The sequence below is a fragment of the Muntiacus reevesi genome, chromosome 17, assembly GCF_963930625.1.
Source record: "Muntiacus reevesi chromosome 17, mMunRee1.1, whole genome shotgun sequence".
NCBI lineage: Eukaryota > Metazoa > Chordata > Mammalia > Artiodactyla > Cervidae > Muntiacus > Muntiacus reevesi.
Genome location: NC_089265.1, coordinates 23955392 through 23976349, shown reverse-complemented (window position 1 = coordinate 23976349; position 20958 = coordinate 23955392). Strand labels below are relative to the sequence as shown.

The 20958-nt window shown below is 41.7% G+C and overlaps 1 protein-coding gene across 3 annotated transcripts in view; it reads left to right on the top strand.

Moving 5' to 3' along the window:
- Positions 1 to 20958, top strand: part of ADAMTSL1 (ADAMTS like 1) — a 479825-nt gene that overhangs the window by 421005 nt on the left and 37862 nt on the right. For all 3 annotated transcript variants that reach the window (XM_065908168.1, XM_065908169.1, XM_065908167.1), the window contains 3 exons: positions 13568 to 13780; positions 15834 to 16014; positions 18979 to 19186. In XM_065908168.1, coding sequence (XP_065764240.1) covers positions 13568 to 13780; positions 15834 to 16014; positions 18979 to 19186 — 602 coding nt within the window. The remainder of the gene's footprint in view (positions 1 to 13567; positions 13781 to 15833; positions 16015 to 18978; positions 19187 to 20958) is intronic.

Sequence of the window (20958 nt, the reverse complement as noted above, 5' to 3'; positions counted from 1 at the left end):
TAGGTTTTTGTTTTTTATTGTTGAGTTGTATGAGCTATTTACATATTTTAGAAATTAAACCTATGTCAGTTACATCATTTGCAAATATTTTCTCCTGTAGGTTCTCTTTCCATTTTCTTTTATCATTTCCTTTGCTGTGCGAGAGCTTGTAAGTTTACTAGGTCCTGTTTGTTAATTTTTGTTTTTATTTCTATTGCCTTGGGAGACTGATGTAAGAAAACATGTGTATGATTTATGTCAGAGAATGTTTTGCCTATGTTCTCTTCTAGGAGTTTTATGCTGTCACATCTGATGTTTAAGTCTTTAAGCCATTTTGAGTTTATTTTTGTGTGGGGTGTGAGGGTATGTTCTGACTTCACTGATTTACATGTGGCTGTCCTGCTTTCCCAACACCACTTAATGAAGAGACTATCTTTTCTCCATTATATGTTCTTGCCTCCTTTGTTGAGGATCAATTGACTCTAGGTCTGAATATATGAAAAGCAATATTTTTGAATACTGAGCCGTTTCTGATGATCAATAATTTCATGTTTTTTTCTCTTTTTTATGGGTAATTTCATATACATACAAAGTAAACAGAGCAGCGTGATGAACCCCAGACACTTGTCACCCAGCTTTAGCAAACAATATCCTGCCGTTCCTATTTTGTTTTTACTTCCGTGAACTTCCCAACACCCCCGTACCAACTCATTTTCTTTTAGGTAAAATTTACATTTATTAAAATGCCCAAATTTTAGCCATACAGTTTTGGCAGATATACCTGTATAACCACATCCTTGACTAATATATGTTTGACCACTTGATTTGTTTTTCAGTCTTTTTTCTCTCTTTGCTTCATTCTGGCTAATTTCTATTACTACATCTTCAATATCACAAATCTTTTTTCCATAATATTTAATCTTCTAATCCTGACTAGTGAAATTTTCATTTTATAAAATATGTTTCATTTCTAGAAGTGTATTTGATTCTTTTTAAAACTTCCATTTTCTTACTATGTATATATTTTCCTTTAAATATTTATTTTTAATACCCTGCTTTAATATCCTTGTCTACTAATTTCATCATCCCTGTTGTTTCTAGATCTGTTCCCACTGAATGATTTTTATATTGATTATGGGTCAGATTTTCCTGCTTCTTGACTTATGCAAGTAATATTTGATTGAAAGCTACACAATGTAAATTTTATACCAAGTGTTTAGATTTTGTTGTCCTCTAGCAATTGTTGGATTTTCTTCTCTTAAGCAGTTAAGTTACTCAAAGTTTAATTTGATCTTTTTGAAGTTTGTTCTGAAGTTTGATTAAGAGCTAGTCTATAGTAGGCTTTACCCTGGGGCTCTTCTAGGATCTCTATTGAGTTCCTCTCATGGTGAACAAGGATGTTGCACTCTGGCTGGTCAGAACTTAAAGCCCTTCTAGCCCTTCTGGAGTTTTGGGAAATAGCAAACTCACAGCTCCCTGGTTGATCTTTGGTCAGTATAGAGTTTTATTCCATAGGTGCATACATCTTTATTTGGGCAAAGACTCAAAAGGAATTTATGCATATTTCTGGAGCTCTTTTTCTACATAACACTCTCATTTCCAGAATTCTGCTCAACTTCCAGATGCCTCAACCTCACTGAACTCTGTTTTTTGTCTCATTCATTAGTCCAGATTGTCATGCTCTGCCTGGGATAGTCCTTTTGAATTGTAGCCCCTCAAAAGTTGCTGAAATCTCTAACCCTCAGTACCTGTGAATGTGACCTTATTTGGAAATAGAGTCTGGGAAGATGATCAAGTTAAAATGGTGTCATTAGGGTAGGCCCTAATCTAATTTGACTGGTGTCATTATAAAGAGGAGAAAAATTGTACACAGAGACAGGCATGCACCCAAGGGAGAAATTCACGCAGACATGAATGAAGAGATTGGAGTGATGTATCTACAAGCCAAGGAACACCAAAGGTTGCCAGGAAACCACCCGACGCTAAAACAGACAGACTACCCCCTCACAGCCCTCAGAAGGAACTAACACTGTTGACACTTTGATCTCAAACTTCTAGACTCCAGAAGTGTGAGACAATAAATTTTTGTCTTTTAAGTCTACTGGTCTGTGGTACTTTGTTCTGGCAACCCTGGGAAATGATTACATCCTCCCTACCCTGCTGCTCAGAAGGTCCCTCCAAGCAGGAAGGCAGGGAATTCATTGGGTTCACTAATCTATTTCTTTTCTTTCAGGAATCACAGCTATCTTCTGTCTGTTATCTAATGTCTAAAAATAGTAGTTTCATGCATTTTTGTCCAGTTTTCTAGATGTTTATGGCAAGAGAATAAACCCAATCCTTATTACTCCACCATGCTTTCAAGATTTTTTTTTAATATACTAATTTCATCACTTTGAGTATGATGTTTCTAGGTGGTTTGTTAACCTTACTGAAACTTTAAGGTTGTCTAAGTTTGGGAGATTTGTTATTTTTCTTTCTTCTGTTTGTCTCATTTTTTCTTTCCTTATTGGGCTTCAGTTACACATATACTAGACTTCTTTTTCCACAGGTCAGTGGAGCTCTGGTTTTTCTTTTCCTTCTATCTTTTTTCCCTCTGTTCTTCATGTTGGATAATTTCTGCTGAACTATCTTCATGTTCATTGACACTTTCTCCTGCCATCTCCAATTTTCTGTTAGGCCCATCAGATGAAATATCATTTCATTTTTTTGTTGTTGTTGTTTCAGCTCTAGAATTAGTTTTCATAGTTTCTACTTCTTTACTGAGATACTCCATCTTTTCATTATTATGAGCAGATTTTTCTCTAAGTCCTTAAACGTATTTATAATTGCTGCTTTAAAGTCACTGTTCGCTTGTTACAACACTTGCATCATCTCAGGATTGGTTTCTTTTGACTGCTATTTTTCTTGAGAATGGGTTACATTTTTATCTTACATAGTGGTTTTTAACTGTATAATGAAAATCATAGATGATATACTAGAAAGACTTTAGATTCTGTTATATTCCTCTGAAGAATGTTTGGTTTTGTTCTAAAAGGCAGTTAAATTGGCTGGACTCAACCTCTGTCTTCCCTGCTGTGGGAGCTGAATTCTCCACTCATGTCAGCTTCTGGCTGCTGCCCTTTTGCTGGGATCCTCTGGGGTCTGCTAAAAAGAATTTGGACAGGATTTATACAGATTTTAAGGTTTATCTTAAAGGATTTTACCCCTTAATGTTCCAGGTATTCTAACAGTCCCCAGACACTATCCTCTGACATCTCAAGACAATAAAGTTATACATTTTCCAACAACCTGGGTCATATGGGGATTGAGAAATTCCCTCATCAAAAAACCATTAAATAGCAAATCACTCCTGTTGCAGTTCCTGGGTTTCTAGGACAGACTCCTCTTTTGTTTCTACCACTGCTTTTGGTTACTCTTCAGTGCTCTCTGAGAGTTGTTGTTTTGTGTATTTTGCTGTTGTTGTTTAAGTTTCAAGATAGTCCAACCGAGTTATTCACCATTTTTGGATGCTACAATCCCTAGTCAATCCCTTGTTTTGAGAGTTTTCTGGCCAAGATCTATTCCATTCCTGTCTTGCAACATTTAAAGCACTCTCATTCACCCTCTTCTTTAATCCTTTATCTTCTTAATAACACAGTTGTTGGTATACTTCTAAAGATTTAAGGCCCAGAGGTAAATTCTGTCTTTAAAAAAATATGTGTACATAGCACTGAGTGGAATGTTTTGACTTTGCAGAACACTTTTATTTCCAATTGCACTAAGTTGGAATCCCTGATCATTGTTAAAACAGGAGTTGGAGTGAAGTTTACCTTTTGTTACCAGGGCTCAGAGAGTGGATATGTTTGGTTTGTTGTTTTCATTTGGAGGAAAAAAAAAAATGAAATCACTCATTCATTCCACAAACTCTTGTATAACTCAGTTATTTGCTAGCAACTTGTTTCTTTAATCCCTTTCCTTTCTGGATTCCCATGACATCACATGGTCTCAATTTTTCTCTTATCTCATAGACCCCTTCAATGCCTCCTCTCCCTTCTTCAATCAATGAACATTAGAGTTCTCCCACTGTCTTCTACTGAGACCTGGCCTCTTTTCACTGAAGACTTCTTCCACACATCTATGAGACTGGTTCCCAAAATCTGTCTCCAGTTCTTACCGCTGACTTCCATTTTAATCATATCAATGAATTTTTCCATCCTTTGATTCTGTCACAACCTTTAAAGTCAATATGCTTAAAACTGAATTTATCCATTGCTAGGGGTGGAAATAAGGAATAGCTTCTTTTCCTGATTTACTTGCTTCTGTTAACAATTCCACTAGTGTTCCAGTCTCTTCAGCTTCTCTTCTTTGTCTCCATCCACTTCCACTCACGTCCTGTCAGAGCTACCTTTGCAAATATGTCTCATTTCTTGCCATCCTTAAACTGATATCCAGGATTCTTTCACCCAAGCCAGTACATCTTAGAAAGAACCACGTTGATGATTCTTCTAAAGCCAGCCTAGATCACCCCTGTCTTCAGAAACGTGCAAGGGTTCCCAAAAGACCGTATTTTGTCCTTTAAGATCCTGTCTATTGCAACTCCTACCACCATGCCAGCCTCATCTTTGTTCCCCATGTTCCAATCAAGTCAACGTAGTTTTTTCTCTAAGACACATCACCAGTTTTTTCATCTTTGTACCTTTGCTCATACTGTATCTTCTAGACTGCACTCCTCTTCTACTATCCATGATCTCCATTCTTCTTAGCCCTCAATAACCTCTATATGTAACTTCCCTTCCAGGAGCCTTTCATCAGCATAGTTCAATTTTACTACATATTGATCTAAACAGTATAGACTGACTAATTCTTCTTTGCCCTTTACACTGGTATATCTGAGAAGAGGGGTGAGAACAATGAGTTTGAGATGATGCTGAGAACCTAAAAGCACCTTAAAAATCTTCTAATTCACTGGTTACCAATAAAAGAATCTTCTTATGAAGAAGTCCAATATATTAATTCTGCTGTAATTGAAATGAGGATCAGTCAGCTCAGTTCAGTCACTCAGTCGTGTCCGACTCTTTGCGACCCCATGAATCACAGCATGCCAGACCTCCCTGTCTATCACAAACTCCCGCAGTTTACTCAATCTCATGCCCATCGAATCGATAATGCCATCCAGCCATCTCTTCCTCTGTTATCCCCTTCTCCTCCTGCCCCCAATCCCTCCAAGCATCAGGGTCTTTTCCAGTGAGTCAACACTTCGCATGAAGTGGCCTAAGTATTGGAGTTTCAGCTTCAGCTTCATTCCTTCCAATGAACACCCAGGACTTGTCTCCTTCAGGATGGACTGGTTGGATCTCCTTTCAGTCCAAGGGACTCTCAAGAGTCTTCATCAACACCACAGTTCAAAAGCATCGATTTTTCGGCACTCAGCTTTCTTCACAGTCCAACTCTCATATCCATACATGACTACTGGAAAAACCATAGCCTTGACCAGACGGACCTTTGTTGGCAAAGTAATGTCTCTGCTTTTTAATATGCTCTCTAGGTTGGTCATAGCTTTCCTTCCAAGGAGTAAGTGTCTTTTAATTTCATGGCTGCAGTCACCATCTGCAGTGATTTTGGAGCCCAAAAAAATAAAGTCTGACACTGTTTCCACTGTCTCCCCATTCAGTTCCCATGAGGTGATGGGACCAGATGCCATGATCTTAGTTTTCTGAATGTTGAGCTTTAAGCCAACTTTTTCACTCTCTTCTTTCACTTTCATCAAGAGGCTTTTTAGTTCCTCTTCACTCTCTGCCATAAGGGTGGTGTCATCTGCATATCTGAGGTTATTGATATTTCTCCCGGCAATCTTGATTCCAGCTTGTGCTTCTTCCAGCCCAGCGTTTCTCATGATGTACTCTGCATATAAGTTAAATAAGCAGGGTGACAATATACAGCCTTGACATACTCCTTTTCCTATTTGGAACCAGTCTCTTGTCCCATGTCCAGTTCTAACTGTTGCTTCCTGACCTGCATATAGGTTTCTCAAGAGGCAGGTCAGGTGTTCTATTATTCCCATCTCCTTCAGAATTTTCCACAGTTTATTGTGTTCCACACAGTCGAAGGCTTTGGCGTAGTCAATAAAGCAGAAATAGATGTTTTTCTGGAACTCTCTTGCGGATATTGGAACCCCAGCAGATATTGGCAATTTGATCTCTGGTTCCTCTGTCTTTTCTAAAACCAGCTTGAACATCTGGAAGTTCTCGGTTCACGTATTGCTGGAGCCTGGCTTGGAGAATTTTAAGCATTACTCCCAAACCCCATCTAGAAAACCCAGATTCCCTATCAAGTTTCCCCAACCCTCTCCCCCTCCCCATACCTCTGCAAAACCTTCGGGCCCCAAGGAACACCAATTTGAAAAGTGTTCATTAAATCAAAAGCTCTCATTTATAGACTGGAAAACAGAAACCAGAGAACCTTATCAAAATCTAGAGTTCTCTTTTGAGAGTCATGTATCTGTGTAACTACATGTGAAAATAACAAAACTGCTTTTCCTTTCAAAACTTCCTACAAAACAGATCTTCACCCTGATAGGTTTCAGAGTGAGAGGCATTACTGTGAAGGTAGCTTCTCAAATACTCAAAGTCTTAGTCACTGCTCCTCAAGAGTCTTTCTCACATTCAGTTTCAAAAACTCCACATCCATTTGAATCAGTTCTAATGAGATGGATGAAACTGGAGCCCATTATACAGAGTGAAGTAAGCCAGAAAGATAAAGACCATTACAGTATACTAGCGCATATATATGGAATTTAGAAAGATGGTAATGATAACCCTATATGCAAAACTGAAAAAGAGACACAGATGTACAGAACAGAATTTTGGACTCTGTGGGAGAAGGCAAGGGTGGGATGTTTTGAGAGAAAAGCATTGAAACATGTCGATTATCTAGGGTGAAACAGATCACCAGCCCAGGCTGGATGAATGAGACAAGTGCTCGGGCCTGGTGCACTGGGAAGACCCAGAGGAATCGGGTGGAGAGGGAGGTGGGAGGGGGGATCGGGATGGGGAATACTTGTAAATCCATGGCTGATTCATGTCAATGTATGACAAAAACCACTACAATATTGTAAAGTAATTCACCTCCAATCAATAAAAATAAATGAAAAATAAATAAATAAAAAAGAAGTAAACTTAGGAGAAACTGGAAAAAAAAGAAAAAAAAAAAAAAAAACCACATCCATGGCAGCCCTCATGCTCACTAGGAGCACCAAGCTGGAAGGCCCTAGAAATGGGTCCTACATGCAGGACCCAGGTGGGCTAAGAGAGATAGCCTGGCTGTACAGTCTAACCTCTGATTCCAGGAAAGAAAATGAATTTTAAATGTAACTGTTATGCAAATGTGCCATTTAGCTGACTAAGATTTCTGGCTCCTGGATAAGTGACTTTATCAGCCATAGAAAACAGCCTGTGGCTGCTACCACCCCTTTCCCTGCCTAAATGGTCTCTCAGAAAACTAATCCTAATGGAGTTGGAAAAATGAAGATTAGAGCTAAATTGAGAGGTTCCCTGGCCAAATATCTCCTGTTTCCTTGGGAAGAGCAAGGTTCTTATTTTTCAATTTGGAATCTAGTCAGCCTCACCGCACTCTGTCCACAACAATCAAATAAAGCAATTATTGCAGCCAGCATCTCAACAGCATATGGCACCTTTTCTTCTTTAAAGCAGATGGGATAGGAAGACAGATCTGTAGATCTGTCTGTTTCCATAAGTCAAAGAAGCTGTACTTGTTTCAAACTTCAGTTTTGAAATCATGCTATTTGCCTGAACAAACATACAGCTTCCCTGCCTTTTATTAGAAAATTAAACCAACATCTGACTCCGGACGACATTTGGGACTGGAGGGAGTGGGTGCTGCTGGGTCCCTAGAGGTCCCCAATGGCTTGATCTCTATGCACCTCTCCCCAAGGCCACTCACACCCTCATTTCATAACAGGAGTACAGTGACACCACCATGAACCTCATGACATATAGATGCCTAGATGCTACCAGAAGCATGTGGGGAGCCTGCTCCTCTGAGATGGTGATCCAGGTCAGGTGAGAGCTGGGTCAGCACAACAGATAGAGACTCCATCCTAGTGGATGCCTTGGATCCACGGGTGATCTGGAAGCCCCTGTTCCCTAAATGTATCAATTAGTTACCTCACCCCACCCCTGAAGATGCATTAAAATAAACCCCCAAGACACAGTGGCTTAAAATAACAATCACTTATTCTTACTGATCTTCCTTAGTTCGGCTGATCTAAACTGGGTTTGGCTAGAGTGACTTGGCTCTTCTCCACATTTCTCTCATCTTCCCCTTGGGACCATCAGGCCAGTCCAGGCATGTTCTTCTGCAGTGATGCCAAAGACACAAGAGCACGAGCAGAAACTCACCAAGTCTCTCGAGGTCTGGGATTGAAACCGACACCCAGCACATCTGCCGCCTCAGTTATTTTATTATGGAAAAATACACGGAATTTCCCACTTTAACCATTTTTAAGTGTAGGACTCAGTGGCATGAATTACACTCTTACTGTTGTACAACCTCATACTATCCATCTCCAGAACTTCTTCATCATCTTAAATGTAAACCCAAACCATTAAATAATAATACTCCATGGCCTCCTTCCTCCAGCCCCTGGTAATTACAGTTCACTTTCTGTTTCTACAGATTTGGCTCCTCTAGGCATCTCATGTAAGGGGAGTCATACAATATTTGCCCTATGCTATCTGACTTCCTTTACTTAATGTTTTCAAGTTTAATCCATGTTGTCACATGTATCAGAATTTTATTCCCTTTTAAGGCTGAATAATATTCATCACATATATTGATCACATTTGCTTATCAGTCCATCTGTTGATGGCCCTCTGAGTTGTTTTCACCATTTGACTATCATGAATAATGCTGCCGTGGACTTTGGTGTACAAATATCTATTGAAGTCATGCTTTCACATCTTTTGGATATGTAGCCAGAAGTAGAATAGTTCAGTTCAATTCAGTTGCTCAGTCATGTCTGACTCTTTGCAACCCCATGAACCGCAGCACACCAGGCCTCTCCGTCCATCACCAACTGCCAGAGTCTACCCAAACCCATGTCCATTGAGTCGGTGATGTCATCCAACCATCTCATCCTCTGTCATCCCCTTCTCCTCCCACCTTCAATCTTTCCCAGCATTGGGGTCTTTTCCAATGAGTCAGTGCCTTGCATGAGGTGGCCAAAGTATTGGAGTTTCAGCTTCAGCATCAGTCCTTCCAATGAACACCCAGGACTGATCTCCTTTAGGATGGACTGGTTGGATCTCCTTGCAGTCCAAGGGGCTCTCAAGAGTCTTCCCCAACACCACAGTTCAAAAGCATCAATTCTTCAGCACTCAGCTTTCTTTATAGTCCAACTCTCACATCCATTACATGACTACTGGAAAAACCATACCCTTGACTAGAAGGACCTTTGTTGGCAAAGTAATGTCTCTGCTTTTTAATATGCTGTCTAGGTTGGTCGTAACTTTCCTTCCAAGGAGTAAGCATCTTTTAATTTCATGGCTGCAGTCACCATCTGCAGTGATTTTGGAGCCCCCAAAAATAGTCATCCACTGTTTCTGCTGTTTCCTCATCTATTTGCCATGAGGTGATGGGACCAGATGCCATGATCTTAGTTTTCTGAATGTTGAGCATTAAGCCAACCTTTTCACTCTCCTTTTTCACTTTCATCAAGAGGCCCTTTAGTTCTTCTTCCCTTTCTGCCATAAGGGTGGTGTCATCTGCATATCTGAGGTTATTGATATTTCTCCCAGCAATCTTGATTCCAGCTTGACCTTCATCCAGCCCAGCATTTCTCATGATGTACTCTGCATATAAGTTAAATAAGCAGGGTGACAATATACAGCCTTGATGTACTCCTTTCCCTATTTGGAACCAGTCTGTTGTTCCATGTCCAGTTCTAACTGTTGCTTCCTGACCTGCATACAGGTTTCTCAGGAGGCAAGTCCGGTGGTTTAGTATTCCCATCTCTTGAAGAATTTTCCACAGTTTATTATGATCCACACAGTCAAAGGCTTTGGCATAGTCAATAAAACAGAAACAGATGTTTTTTCTGGAACTCTCTTGCTTTTTCGTTGATCCAGTGGATGTTGGCAATTTGATCTCTGGTTCCTCTGCCTTTATCTAAAACCAGCTTGAACATCTGGAAGTCCATGGTTCACATATTGCTGAAGCCTGGCTTGGAGAATTTTGAGCATTACTTTGCTAGCGTGTGAGATGAGTAGAGAAGTAGAATAACTGCTGAGTAATTCTAAATTTTTTTTTAGGAATTTTGATATTGTTTTCCACAGTGGCTGCACCATTTTACATTTCCACCAATAATACACAAGCATAATTTTCCCACATCTTCATCAACTCATTAATTTTTTTCTCATTTTTAAATAATAGCCATCCTAATGGTCATAAAGTGGTATCTCATTGTAGTTTTGATTTGTGTTTCTATAGCAATTAGTGATGCTGAGCATCTTTTCATGTACTTACTAACATTTGCCTATCTTTGAAAAATGTCTATTCAAGTATTTTGCTCATTTTTAAATTTGGTTGGTGGTTTTTGTTGAGTTGTAGGAATTCTTTCTATATTCTTTATATATTAATTCTTTCTATATTCTTTATATATTAATCTCTTATCAGATCTGATTTGTAAATATTTTCTCCATTTGTGTGAGTCACCTTTTCACTCTGTTATATCCTTTCATTCATTCATATTTTTCTTTATTTTAGCAGTGTTTTGTAATTTTCAGTGTACAGGTCTTTTGCCTACTTGGTTTAGTTTATCCTTAAGTATTTTATTCTTTTTGATAGTCGTATAAATTGAATTGTTTTCTTTTTAAATGCTATTTATTATTTTGTCTGCTCTGCATCTTTGTAGCTGCACATGGACTTTCTCTAGGTTATGGCAAGCAGGAGCTACTCTCTACTAGAGAGTACTCTAGTAGTAGCTACTCTCTACTCTCTAGTGCAGTGTGCAGGCTTCTCATTGTCATTTCTCTTGTTGCAGAGCGTGTGCTGTAGGAGCATGGGCTCAGTTTAGTTGTGGTACAGGGGATTAGCTGTCCTGCAGCATGTGAAATCATCCCAGACCAGGGATTGAACCTGTGCCCCTTGTATTGGCAGGCATATTCTTAACCACAGGACCACCGGGGAAATCCTGGAATCGTTGTCTTAATTTCCTTCTCAGATTTTTCATTTCTAGTGTTTGTTAGTAGCCATTTTATCAGCCAGAGTAGTCACATGGCCAAAACTAAAGTCAGGAGGAGGGGAAGTACAGTCCACCCATCATGGGAGGGCCCTGCAAAATTACGCTGCAGAGTGAGTCCACATAGGGAGGAGTGAAAAATTGGGTCCTGTAATGATATTCCAGACTGAACTTCTGAGGGTCAATTTTAGCGTTGTTTTTCCAGGGCCCTTCTGCAAAGCAGTCTGTTGCTACTACTTCAACCTACACAACCACAGTGAAAATGTAAAAAGGTGAGGAAATAAAAGGAGTAAGCAGACAACGGAAGGAGGTATCAATGTGCCTAAATACTGAGTTGGCCAAACACTCAGACAAACTTTTTGGCCAACTGAATAAATTGCTGGTGCCCAGCCAGACAAGTAGTAGGTATGGAGGAAAGAACAGAAAGCAATGAGTCAGATAGAAGGTTTGGCTTTGATCTTGGAATGGTCTCTTAACACTTCTTAACATCTCTGGGCCTCTGGCAGTAAGCTAGATCATTTCTTTAAAGACCTTTGCTGTGTTAACACTGCCATCTTATAAAAATCCTAACAGTGCTGCCCCCAGAACACAGGACAAATCAACGTCAGGAGATCCATTCTCCATACAGATCCATAAGGACACACATCCATGCACATGACCATCTGTGTCTCACTGATCCCATCTTCTGCCTACATCTCAGCTTTATTGGTGTGCTTTTTTGCATCCCATACCAGTTGAGAGCTCCTTGAAAAAGAGAAGACAGTCATAACTTACTTAACTGTCCCCAGAACACTAGGCATCAAATACATATTTTTTTAAGCGAACTGTGCAGTCTATGGGGTTGCAAAGAGTCGGACATGACTGAGCAACTGAACTGAGCTGAGTAAAAAGCTTCTAATATCTTTATTTTGAATGATTTATCTTGTGTTTTGAAATTTTCAAATAATTTTTCTCTGGAAGCTAAATTTCTGGAGTCATAACAGCAAATTCAGCAAATACAAATTTAGAGGTAATGAGTTTTCTCTCACAATTGCAGTTTATTTGACTAATTTTATGCTGCTAAACAGACAGCATATCTCAGTTTAATATTTCAGAATTTTAGTGTAACAAAGTAAGTTAAATGACTATGTAATAGGTATGACATTGTACATGTCCAATGCAGACTTAGTTGTCAGAAGAGCTGTCAAAATACCAAAGTTATTGACTTACAGAGAAATGAGATCAGTGTTTAAAATTGTTTTTCTAGTCTCTGTTGAAAATTTGGGGCTTGAAGGTGGATGCATGAGACAAGTACTCAGGCCTGATGCACTGGGAAGACCCAGAGGAATTGGGTAGAGAGGGAGGTGGGAGGGGGGATCGGGATGGGGAATACATGTAAATCCGTGGCTGATTCATGTCAATGTATGACAAAACCCACTACAATATTGTAAAGTAATTAGCCTCCAACTAATAAAAATAAATGAAAAAAAAAAATGGGGGCTTGAAAATCACATAAAGAGTAAAATGGAGGCAAACATTAGACATTTACCAATTAAAGTTTGATTCTTAATCATCACTATTTAGTACATGGGGGTTTTCCCCAAAACATTGCATTTGAAGAAGTGACTTCTTTCAGTATAAGAGCATGTTATACAAAGTGAAGTAAGTCAAAAGAAGAAAGACAAATATTGTTTATTAACGTGTGTACAGAATCTAGAAAGATGGTACTGATGAACCTATTTGCAGGGCGGCAATGGAGATGCAGACGTGGAGAACAGCCTTGTGGACACAGTGGGGGAAGGAGAGGGCGGGATGAATGGAGAGAGTAGCATTGAAACATAATGTTACCATATGTAAAACAGACAGCCAGTGGAAATGTGTTTTTATGACACAGGGAGCTCAACCCAGTTCTCTGTGACAACCTAGAGGGGTGGGAGATGGGAGGCGGGCTCAGGAGAGAGGTGACATATGTATACCTGTGGCGGATTCATGTTGATTTATGGCAGAGGCCAACACAATATTGCAAAGCAATTATCCTACAATTTTAAAAAATGGCATAGGAACTAATTAATCTGTGAGATCACATTTAATGAGTAAATCTTAATTGCTTCATTTTTTTTTAATTATTACTGGGACATAGATTAAAATAGGTACTTCATGTTCCCCAGGATTTTTTCCTTTAGTTGAAAGAGTAATAGTCACTTTCCCAGTATCCCAGAGAACAGAAATATCTCCTATTTGCTTGGGATTGTCCTAGGGAAGTGACACTGAATGTATGGCCTCAAAATCCATGGACACAGTCAAGCAGCTCATCGGGAATGTGTCCTTTTTGGCTGTATCCATGACTTAACCTCTCCTCTGCTCTCCTTCTAGGCTGCCCTGTCAAAGGCGACCCTACTCCCAATATTACCTGGTTCCACGGTGAGCAGCCAGTGGCCAACATCACAGGACTGATGTATCATATCTTGGCAGCTGGACAGATTCTCCAGGTTGCGAATCTCAGTGGTGGATCTCACTGGGACTTCAGCTGCCTTGCTCAGAATGAGGCAGGAATGCTCGTTCAGAAGGCCTCTGTAGTGATCCAAGGTAAGAAACCCTTCAGGACCTGGGCACCAGGCTTGCTTCTTGAAAAAGAGAGTCTACTTGGGAATCTAATTCTCTAGCAGAACAAAGTGATTTCTGATCCCCAGTGGTTCTTAAGAGTGTGAAAATGGAAACCCAACCATGTTGTCATACCGTGAGGCTCTCTCCAGAAAAGCCACTTGTCTGCATCTCAGCAGAACCTGGAAAAGTCAGTGCTACTTTCATAGATGTGCCCTTCTGCTCATCATGTTACTGCTGCTCCGGACCAAGGAGATAGCACCATGTAGGAAAGCAGACATTTCTTCTATGCTGGCCCAACCACTAAAGAACACACACACTTGCCTGTTAGGAAAATACAAGTTTTCTCTGTTGGGTTGGTCTAAAATTTCCTCTTGATGTGAAACATATGGTTACTGTCCCCTGCCTTGGAGAGCCGGGGCTGGCACCAGGACAGGTGGGTCAAGCAGAAGTCTTCGCTGCAGTCACATGCCGAGTGCTTGCCTGGCCCCCACCCTGTGGTCTGTCCACGTGCAGATTGAGGGGTCTGTGTAGCTCACACATTCACGTGCCAGGAACACTGGCGGGTCCGAGAGCCTTTGGATGGGGCCTGCATTTGCGGCCCCAAGAAAGGGCAGCAAATGAGCCCAGAAGAGTGGGAAAGGAGCCCAAACTGGCCTTGTTATAGAAACTAAGTGAGGCCTTTGAGTTTTTCATAGGCTGGTCCTACCTGTGGCCTGTATGTAATACTTATAAGGAAAGCAAAATTCTGCTGCACGTATCCTAAAATGGAGGTTTCCATGGGAAGGGCCAGAGTTCGTTCCACAATAGCACATAAGGATGGAGATTTTTCTGAGTCTGTAGGTTTTCCCCTTAAACACCCTCCACCACCATTTGGCCTTCCAGATAGGAAAGTCAGTATTGCGTTTTCTTGTCAGCCAGCCAGTCTCTGCTAAAAACCAGAAGGCAGTGTCCATCTGCAAGTTTTCTAAGACACAACTATACAAATAAGCACTCAAAATTTACCAGCCCACAGTTATTTTTAACGGTTCTCTTACCAGTGAGTCCCAGACCCCTCTATAGAAAACCCAAAGAAATGGCCTTTCTGACTGACGTCATAGTCTCCATAAATGAATATTCTCTGAATAGACTATTTTTCTGTAACATATACAAAGTCCAGCTCCAATATCATTGTTGAGTACCTCTTGTACTTTTATATCTCTTTGTTGAAAAATAAAGTCACCTTCTGGTAAACCAACAGGGGGAATAAAAGTACTTTAGGAAGTAGGTTTAAAAATATGAGTGCTATAGCCACTGATGAAGTTCTATGTGCCAGGTCCTGGGCCAGACCCAGTGCTTCATGCATGCTCAATTGCTTCAGTCATGTCTGACATTTTGCAACTCCATGGACTGTAGCCCACCAGATTCCTCTGTCCATGGGATTTTCCAGGCAAGAATGGAGTGGGTTGCCATGCCCTCCTTCAGAGGATCTTCCTGACCAAGGGATCGAACTCGCGTCCCTTATGTCTCCTGCATTGGCAGGCAGGTTCTTTACCACTGGCACCAGCTGGGAGGCCCAGGGCTAGGCCCTGTACTTTCTTTCTATCCTGTTCTCCAGTAGCATGATGAGATAAGGGAACTGTACCGACTTTATGGATGAGCCAGCTGAGGCCCTTGGAGACCGTGTGACTTGCCTAGATCTGTTGGGAATGGAGCCCACTGAGGGGCACTTTTTTTTAGTCGCTAAGTCATGTATCCAACTCTTTGCAACCTCATGGATGTAGCCCATCAGACTCCTCTCTCCATGGGATTTCCCAGGCAAGAATAATAGAGTGGGTTACCATTTCCTTCTTCAGGAGATCTTCCTGACCCAGGGATCAAACCTGCATCTCCTACATTGGCAGGTGGATTCTTGACCAGTGCACCACAGGAAGCATCACGGGGCACAGCCTTTTTCCTAACAGCATCTCGTGCCCTCCCTGCCCCACCCCTGCTCAGAAGGAACAGCATGAGCATTGATGCTACCTTCTTTTCACCTCTGATTCTCCTCCTGTGACAGATTACTGGTGGTCTGTGGACAGACTGGCAACCTGCTCGGCCTCCTGTGGTAACAGGGGGGTTCAGCAGCCCCGCCTGCGGTGTCTCCTAAACAGCACGGAGGTGGACCCCACTCACTGCGCGGGGAAGGTGCGCCCGGCTGCGCAGCCTATCGCCTGCAACCGGAGAGACTGCCCTTCCCGGTGAGTGCACCAGCCCCTCCCCAGGATGGGCCTGGACTTGCAGCCAGGTCCATGGCCAGCCCTGGTTACGCACTGTGAGCGTGAGAGATATTGAGTGCCGGTGAGGGAGCCTGATGGCCGAGGAGCCACGCTTTCTGTCGGCCCCGACCCACCAGACTCCCCACTGCCAGAAAACATCCCCCAGGACAAGCCTCCTTTCTCGGTTGTTTGTCCCCTCACCACTCAGCTAAAGCTTCCTGGGCTTCCCAAGGGCCTGAAAAGGTCAGTTTAGGGGCTGAGAACATCCCAGGCCCTGGCAAGAGAGAGTTCCCATCCTGCAGCAAGAAGGCTGGTTTTAAGAGGAAAAACAGCATGTTGTGGTTGAAGTGCTTATCACCTGTCTATACCCCAACCCCTCCCCTTTCTTCTAACTATAGATGGTGTAGTATTCTAATAGGTATTTAGTGAAAGAAATCTGAGTACAAATGTACCTTGTGTTTCATACCTGTGTTGTTCAGGGGCCAACTGTACATTCTCTGCATTTAGGTTCCTTATATAACCCAGAACAACACCCACAGTCTCTGCCTCTTCCACCTTCCTTGAGCTTTGAGCAGCCGTGAGTCCCACTGAGCCGTGCCCTTCCCCCCCACCATGTCAGGCAGCAGCTAAAGGAATAATGGATGGGCTTGGAGTTGGCACCTACATGGCGTCCTGAGCCTGGGGAGACTTGGCCAAGCCCTGAAACACCCACCCCTTCACTGCCTATCTGTGGGATGTTCACCCACTCCTTAGGCAACCACTTTGTGTTTTTCCAGCTGAGTCATAAGGAGCAGCTGAAACCAGGAGAGCCTCAATGAAATATGAAACACACTCATTAATATCAGCAGTTTGACTTGCTGACGGGAAGGTTTCCACGGGAATGATTAATGTCCTTTTATACCCTTCCTGAACTGTAACATAGCCCGTAGCTCTCCTTTCTTAAAGCCCCCACCCCAGCTCCTGAAAAATTGCTGAAATGTATATTTGGAAATAAAAGTTGATTGAAAGGCAGGCCTGACATTCACCAGGGATACAAGAGGCTGGAAGACTGCCTTTGCCAAGCTGTGTGCAATGAAGAAGAGGTCAGGGACATGCCAGGGACATTTTGATTTGCTGTGGTGATAGTCAGAGTCAATCAGCCTCATTTACTTCTGCAGATGAAATAATGGCCGGGTCTGCTTGGGTTTCAGCACCCTCAGGGGCTTTAAAACACCTTCTGCCTGCTTCCTAAGTGGCTCTGCTCCTGTGGGTTAGGAATCTGCACACAGTCATCTCTCTCCAAGGCGAACAGAGCAGAGAAGTTCCACCAAACTAAATAAGTCACAAATCCAGATTCAGGAGAAATTTGCTCCCTGTTCCTACTACTTACCTCTCCTGAAAGCCAGATGTGGCACCATTGGACTAGGAAGTGGCCACAGGCTCATCTTTGATTGGTTTCCCCACCAGGCTTCCTGGGCATGTCAGCCCCCTTCTCTGCACACAAACAAGTGTGGCCCTGGTTGTCTTTTTGAATCGCACTGTGAAGTCACACTTTGTCCCAGGTAGCTGTGTCAGCCACTTCATTTAGATCATTTTCCCCCCCTAAAGCAATAAAGTAAAAAAAAAAAAAAAAAAAGATTATTCTAGGTTGAATGAAATGGCTGGAAAGAACCAAATCTTTTCCCCAAACTACACCTCCTTCCCCTTCTCTTTGAGAGTTAGCACAGGGTACACACATCCAAAAAGAACTCCTCCATATCTGTATACAGTCCAAGGATTTCAGAGTGTTTCCCAGCTTATAGCTTGGCTTTATGAGGAAAGCTATTTGTCACAGTCCTGGTCAGTCTCACTTCTGAGGATCCAAATTGCAACTGGAACCTAACATCCTGAGAACAACTACTGTCACCACATAAACCACCCTCTGAGAGGTATAAGACCTATGGACTGTGACTCATGGAGGTGGGAAATTGCTCCAGAAAGCTGGAAGGAACTTCGTAGGCTTCTGGGGGATTAAACAAATCAAATGAGACGTGGTTTAAGGCGAGGTAGGAAAAACAGTGAATACTAGCAGACAAAACTTGGCTTAACTGAGACCCAGACTGCCTCTGGGGTCAGGAGGCGACCCAGATTTTGGATCTGATCTTCCCTGGGAAACAGGCCCTTCTTTGCCCCACACTTGAATGCCTTTAGGAAGAATCAGAACTGCAGTGCCGTGTAACCGGTTAAAGGACTGCCTTCCCTGAGGGTTTCATCTGCAAGCTCACAGCTTTGGGGGCCAATATTAAGATAAAGTGACTGATCTTAACAAAGCTCTTTCACAGTCTTCCTTTTTAATCAGTTTCCAAAGGGTATTTATTTCCTGTAGCTGCCATAGCAAATTACTACAAACATGGTTGCTTAAAATGATAGATTTTTATTCTCTTCTAATTATGGAGGCCAGAAGTCCAAAATCAAGATGTTGGCAGGGCTGCACACCCCCTCCAAAGACTCCAGGAGAGAATCAGTTCCTGGGTCCTTGTCGCTTCTGGTGGCTGCAGGCATCCCTTGGCTTGTGGCCACAGCACTCCAACCTCTGCCTTTGTGGTCACCCTGTCCCCTCCTCTTCCACGTCAGAGCTCCCTTTGCCTTTCTCTTGCGAGAACACATCATGGTATTTAATGCCTAATCAGATAATGCAGGACAAGCTCATCTCAAAATCTTTAACTCTTATCTGTAAACACTCTTTGTCCAAATAAGGTAACATTCACAGGCTCCAGGGATGATTTCATGAAGCTATTTGGAAGGGGTGGGGGTGGCATTTTTAGCCTACCACCCCAGGTATATTCTGTGAAAAGAGACACGGCCCCGCAGTTAGCTGCTGTGTGGTAAGAACAGGAGGGTGCCGTGGGGCTCCTTTCCTGAGCGTGTATGGCATTGTTCCTCTGCTCACAGCTTGGCCCTCTGCACTCACCCTCCTTCCTATTCCAGGTGGATGGTGACCTCCTGGTCGGCCTGCACCCGGAGCTGTGGGGGAGGTGTCCAGACCCGCCGGGTGACCTGCCAGAAGCTGAGAGCCTCAGGGGTCTCCACTCCTGTGTCCAGTGACATGTGCACGCAGCTTGCCAAGCGGCCAGTCGACACCCAGGCCTGTAACCAGCACTTATGTGTGGAGTGGGCCTTCTCCAGCTGGAGCCAGGTAAGACAGCTTTGTTTTCTTAATTTTTATTTTGTACTGACATATAGTTGATTTGTGGAGTTCGTAGTATATAGCAAAGTGATTCAGTTGTGCCTATATATTCTTTTTCAGACTCTTTGCTATTATGGGTTATTGCAAAATTTTGAGTATATTACCTTGTGCTATGCAGTAGGTCCTTGCTCATCTATCATATATATAGTAATCTATATCGTTTAATTCCAACTATATCCCTACCCCTTCTTTCCCCTTTGGTAACCATAAGTTTATTTTTCAGGTCTTGTGAGTCTGTTTCTGTTTTATAAATAAGTTCATTGGTATCATTTTTTAGATTCCACATATAAGTGATATCATATGGTATTTGTCTTTCTCTTTTTGACTTACTTCACTTAGTATGATCATCTCTAGTTGCATTCATGTTGCTGGAAATGGCATTATTTTGTTCTTTTTTATGGCTGAGTAGTATTCCATTGTATATACATACCACACCTTCTATACCCGTTCATCTATAGTGGATATTTAGATTATCTCCAAGTGTGGCTATTCTAGAGAGTGCTGCTACAAACATAGGGGTGCATGTACTTTTCGGGTCTTTTTAATTAACTTTTATTGGAGTATATTAGATTGACAATGTTGTGCCGCTTTCTGCCATACAGGAAAGTGAATCAGCTACACATATACATACATCCTTTCTTTAGTCTTTTCCCTTATAGGTCATTACCTGATTTTGAGTAGAGTTTGCTATGCTATACAGCACGTTCTTATTAGCTAGCTATTGATGTTTTATATATAGTAGTGTATATATGTCAATCCCCAACCTCACATCTATCCTTCTCCCCCTTTTCCCCGTGGTTACCACAAGCTTCTTCTCCACATCTGTGACTCCATTTCTGGTCTACAAACAAGCTTATCTGTACCATTCTTTTAAATTCCACAAATAAGCAATAAAATATCTTTGTCTTTTTCTGTCTGACTAACTTCACTCAGTATGAAAATCTCTAGATCCATCCATGTCACTGCAAATGGCATTATTTCATTCTATTTTATAGTTGAGTACTATTCCATTGTATATACGTGCAACATCTTCTTTATCCATTCATCTGTTGATGGACACTTAGGTTGCTTCCATGTCCTGGTTATTGTAAACAGTGCTGCAGTGAACATTGGGGTCCCTGTATCTTTCTGAATTATGGTTTTCTCCAGATATGTACCTAGGAATGGGATTTCTAGATCACATAGTAATCCTATTTTTAGTTTTCTGAAGAATGTCTACACTACTTTCCATAGTGACTGCAAGGATGGTTCCCTTTTCTCCACACCCTCTCCAGCATTTCTTACTTTGTAGACTTTTTCATGGTGGCCATTCTGACTAGTGTGAGGTGGTACCTCATTGTAGTTTTGATTTGCATTTCTCTTATATTTAGTGACATTGAGCATCTTTTCATATGCCTATTGGCAACCTGTATTTCTTTAGAAAAATGTCTATTTAGGTCTTCTGCCAGTCTTTGGATTGGGTTGTTTGTTTTTTGTGGTTGTATGAGCTGTTTGTATATTTTGGAGATTAATCCCTTATCGGTTGCATTGTTTGCAAATATTTTCTCCCATTCTGTAGGTATCTTTTCATTTTGTTTATCATTTCTTTTGCTTGTAAAAGCTTGTAAGTTTGATTAGGTCCCATTTGTTTATTTTTGTTTCTAGTGCCTTGAGAGTAAGAAAACATTTGACAATTTATATCATAGAATGTTGTGCGTTCATTCTCTTCTAGGAGTTTTATG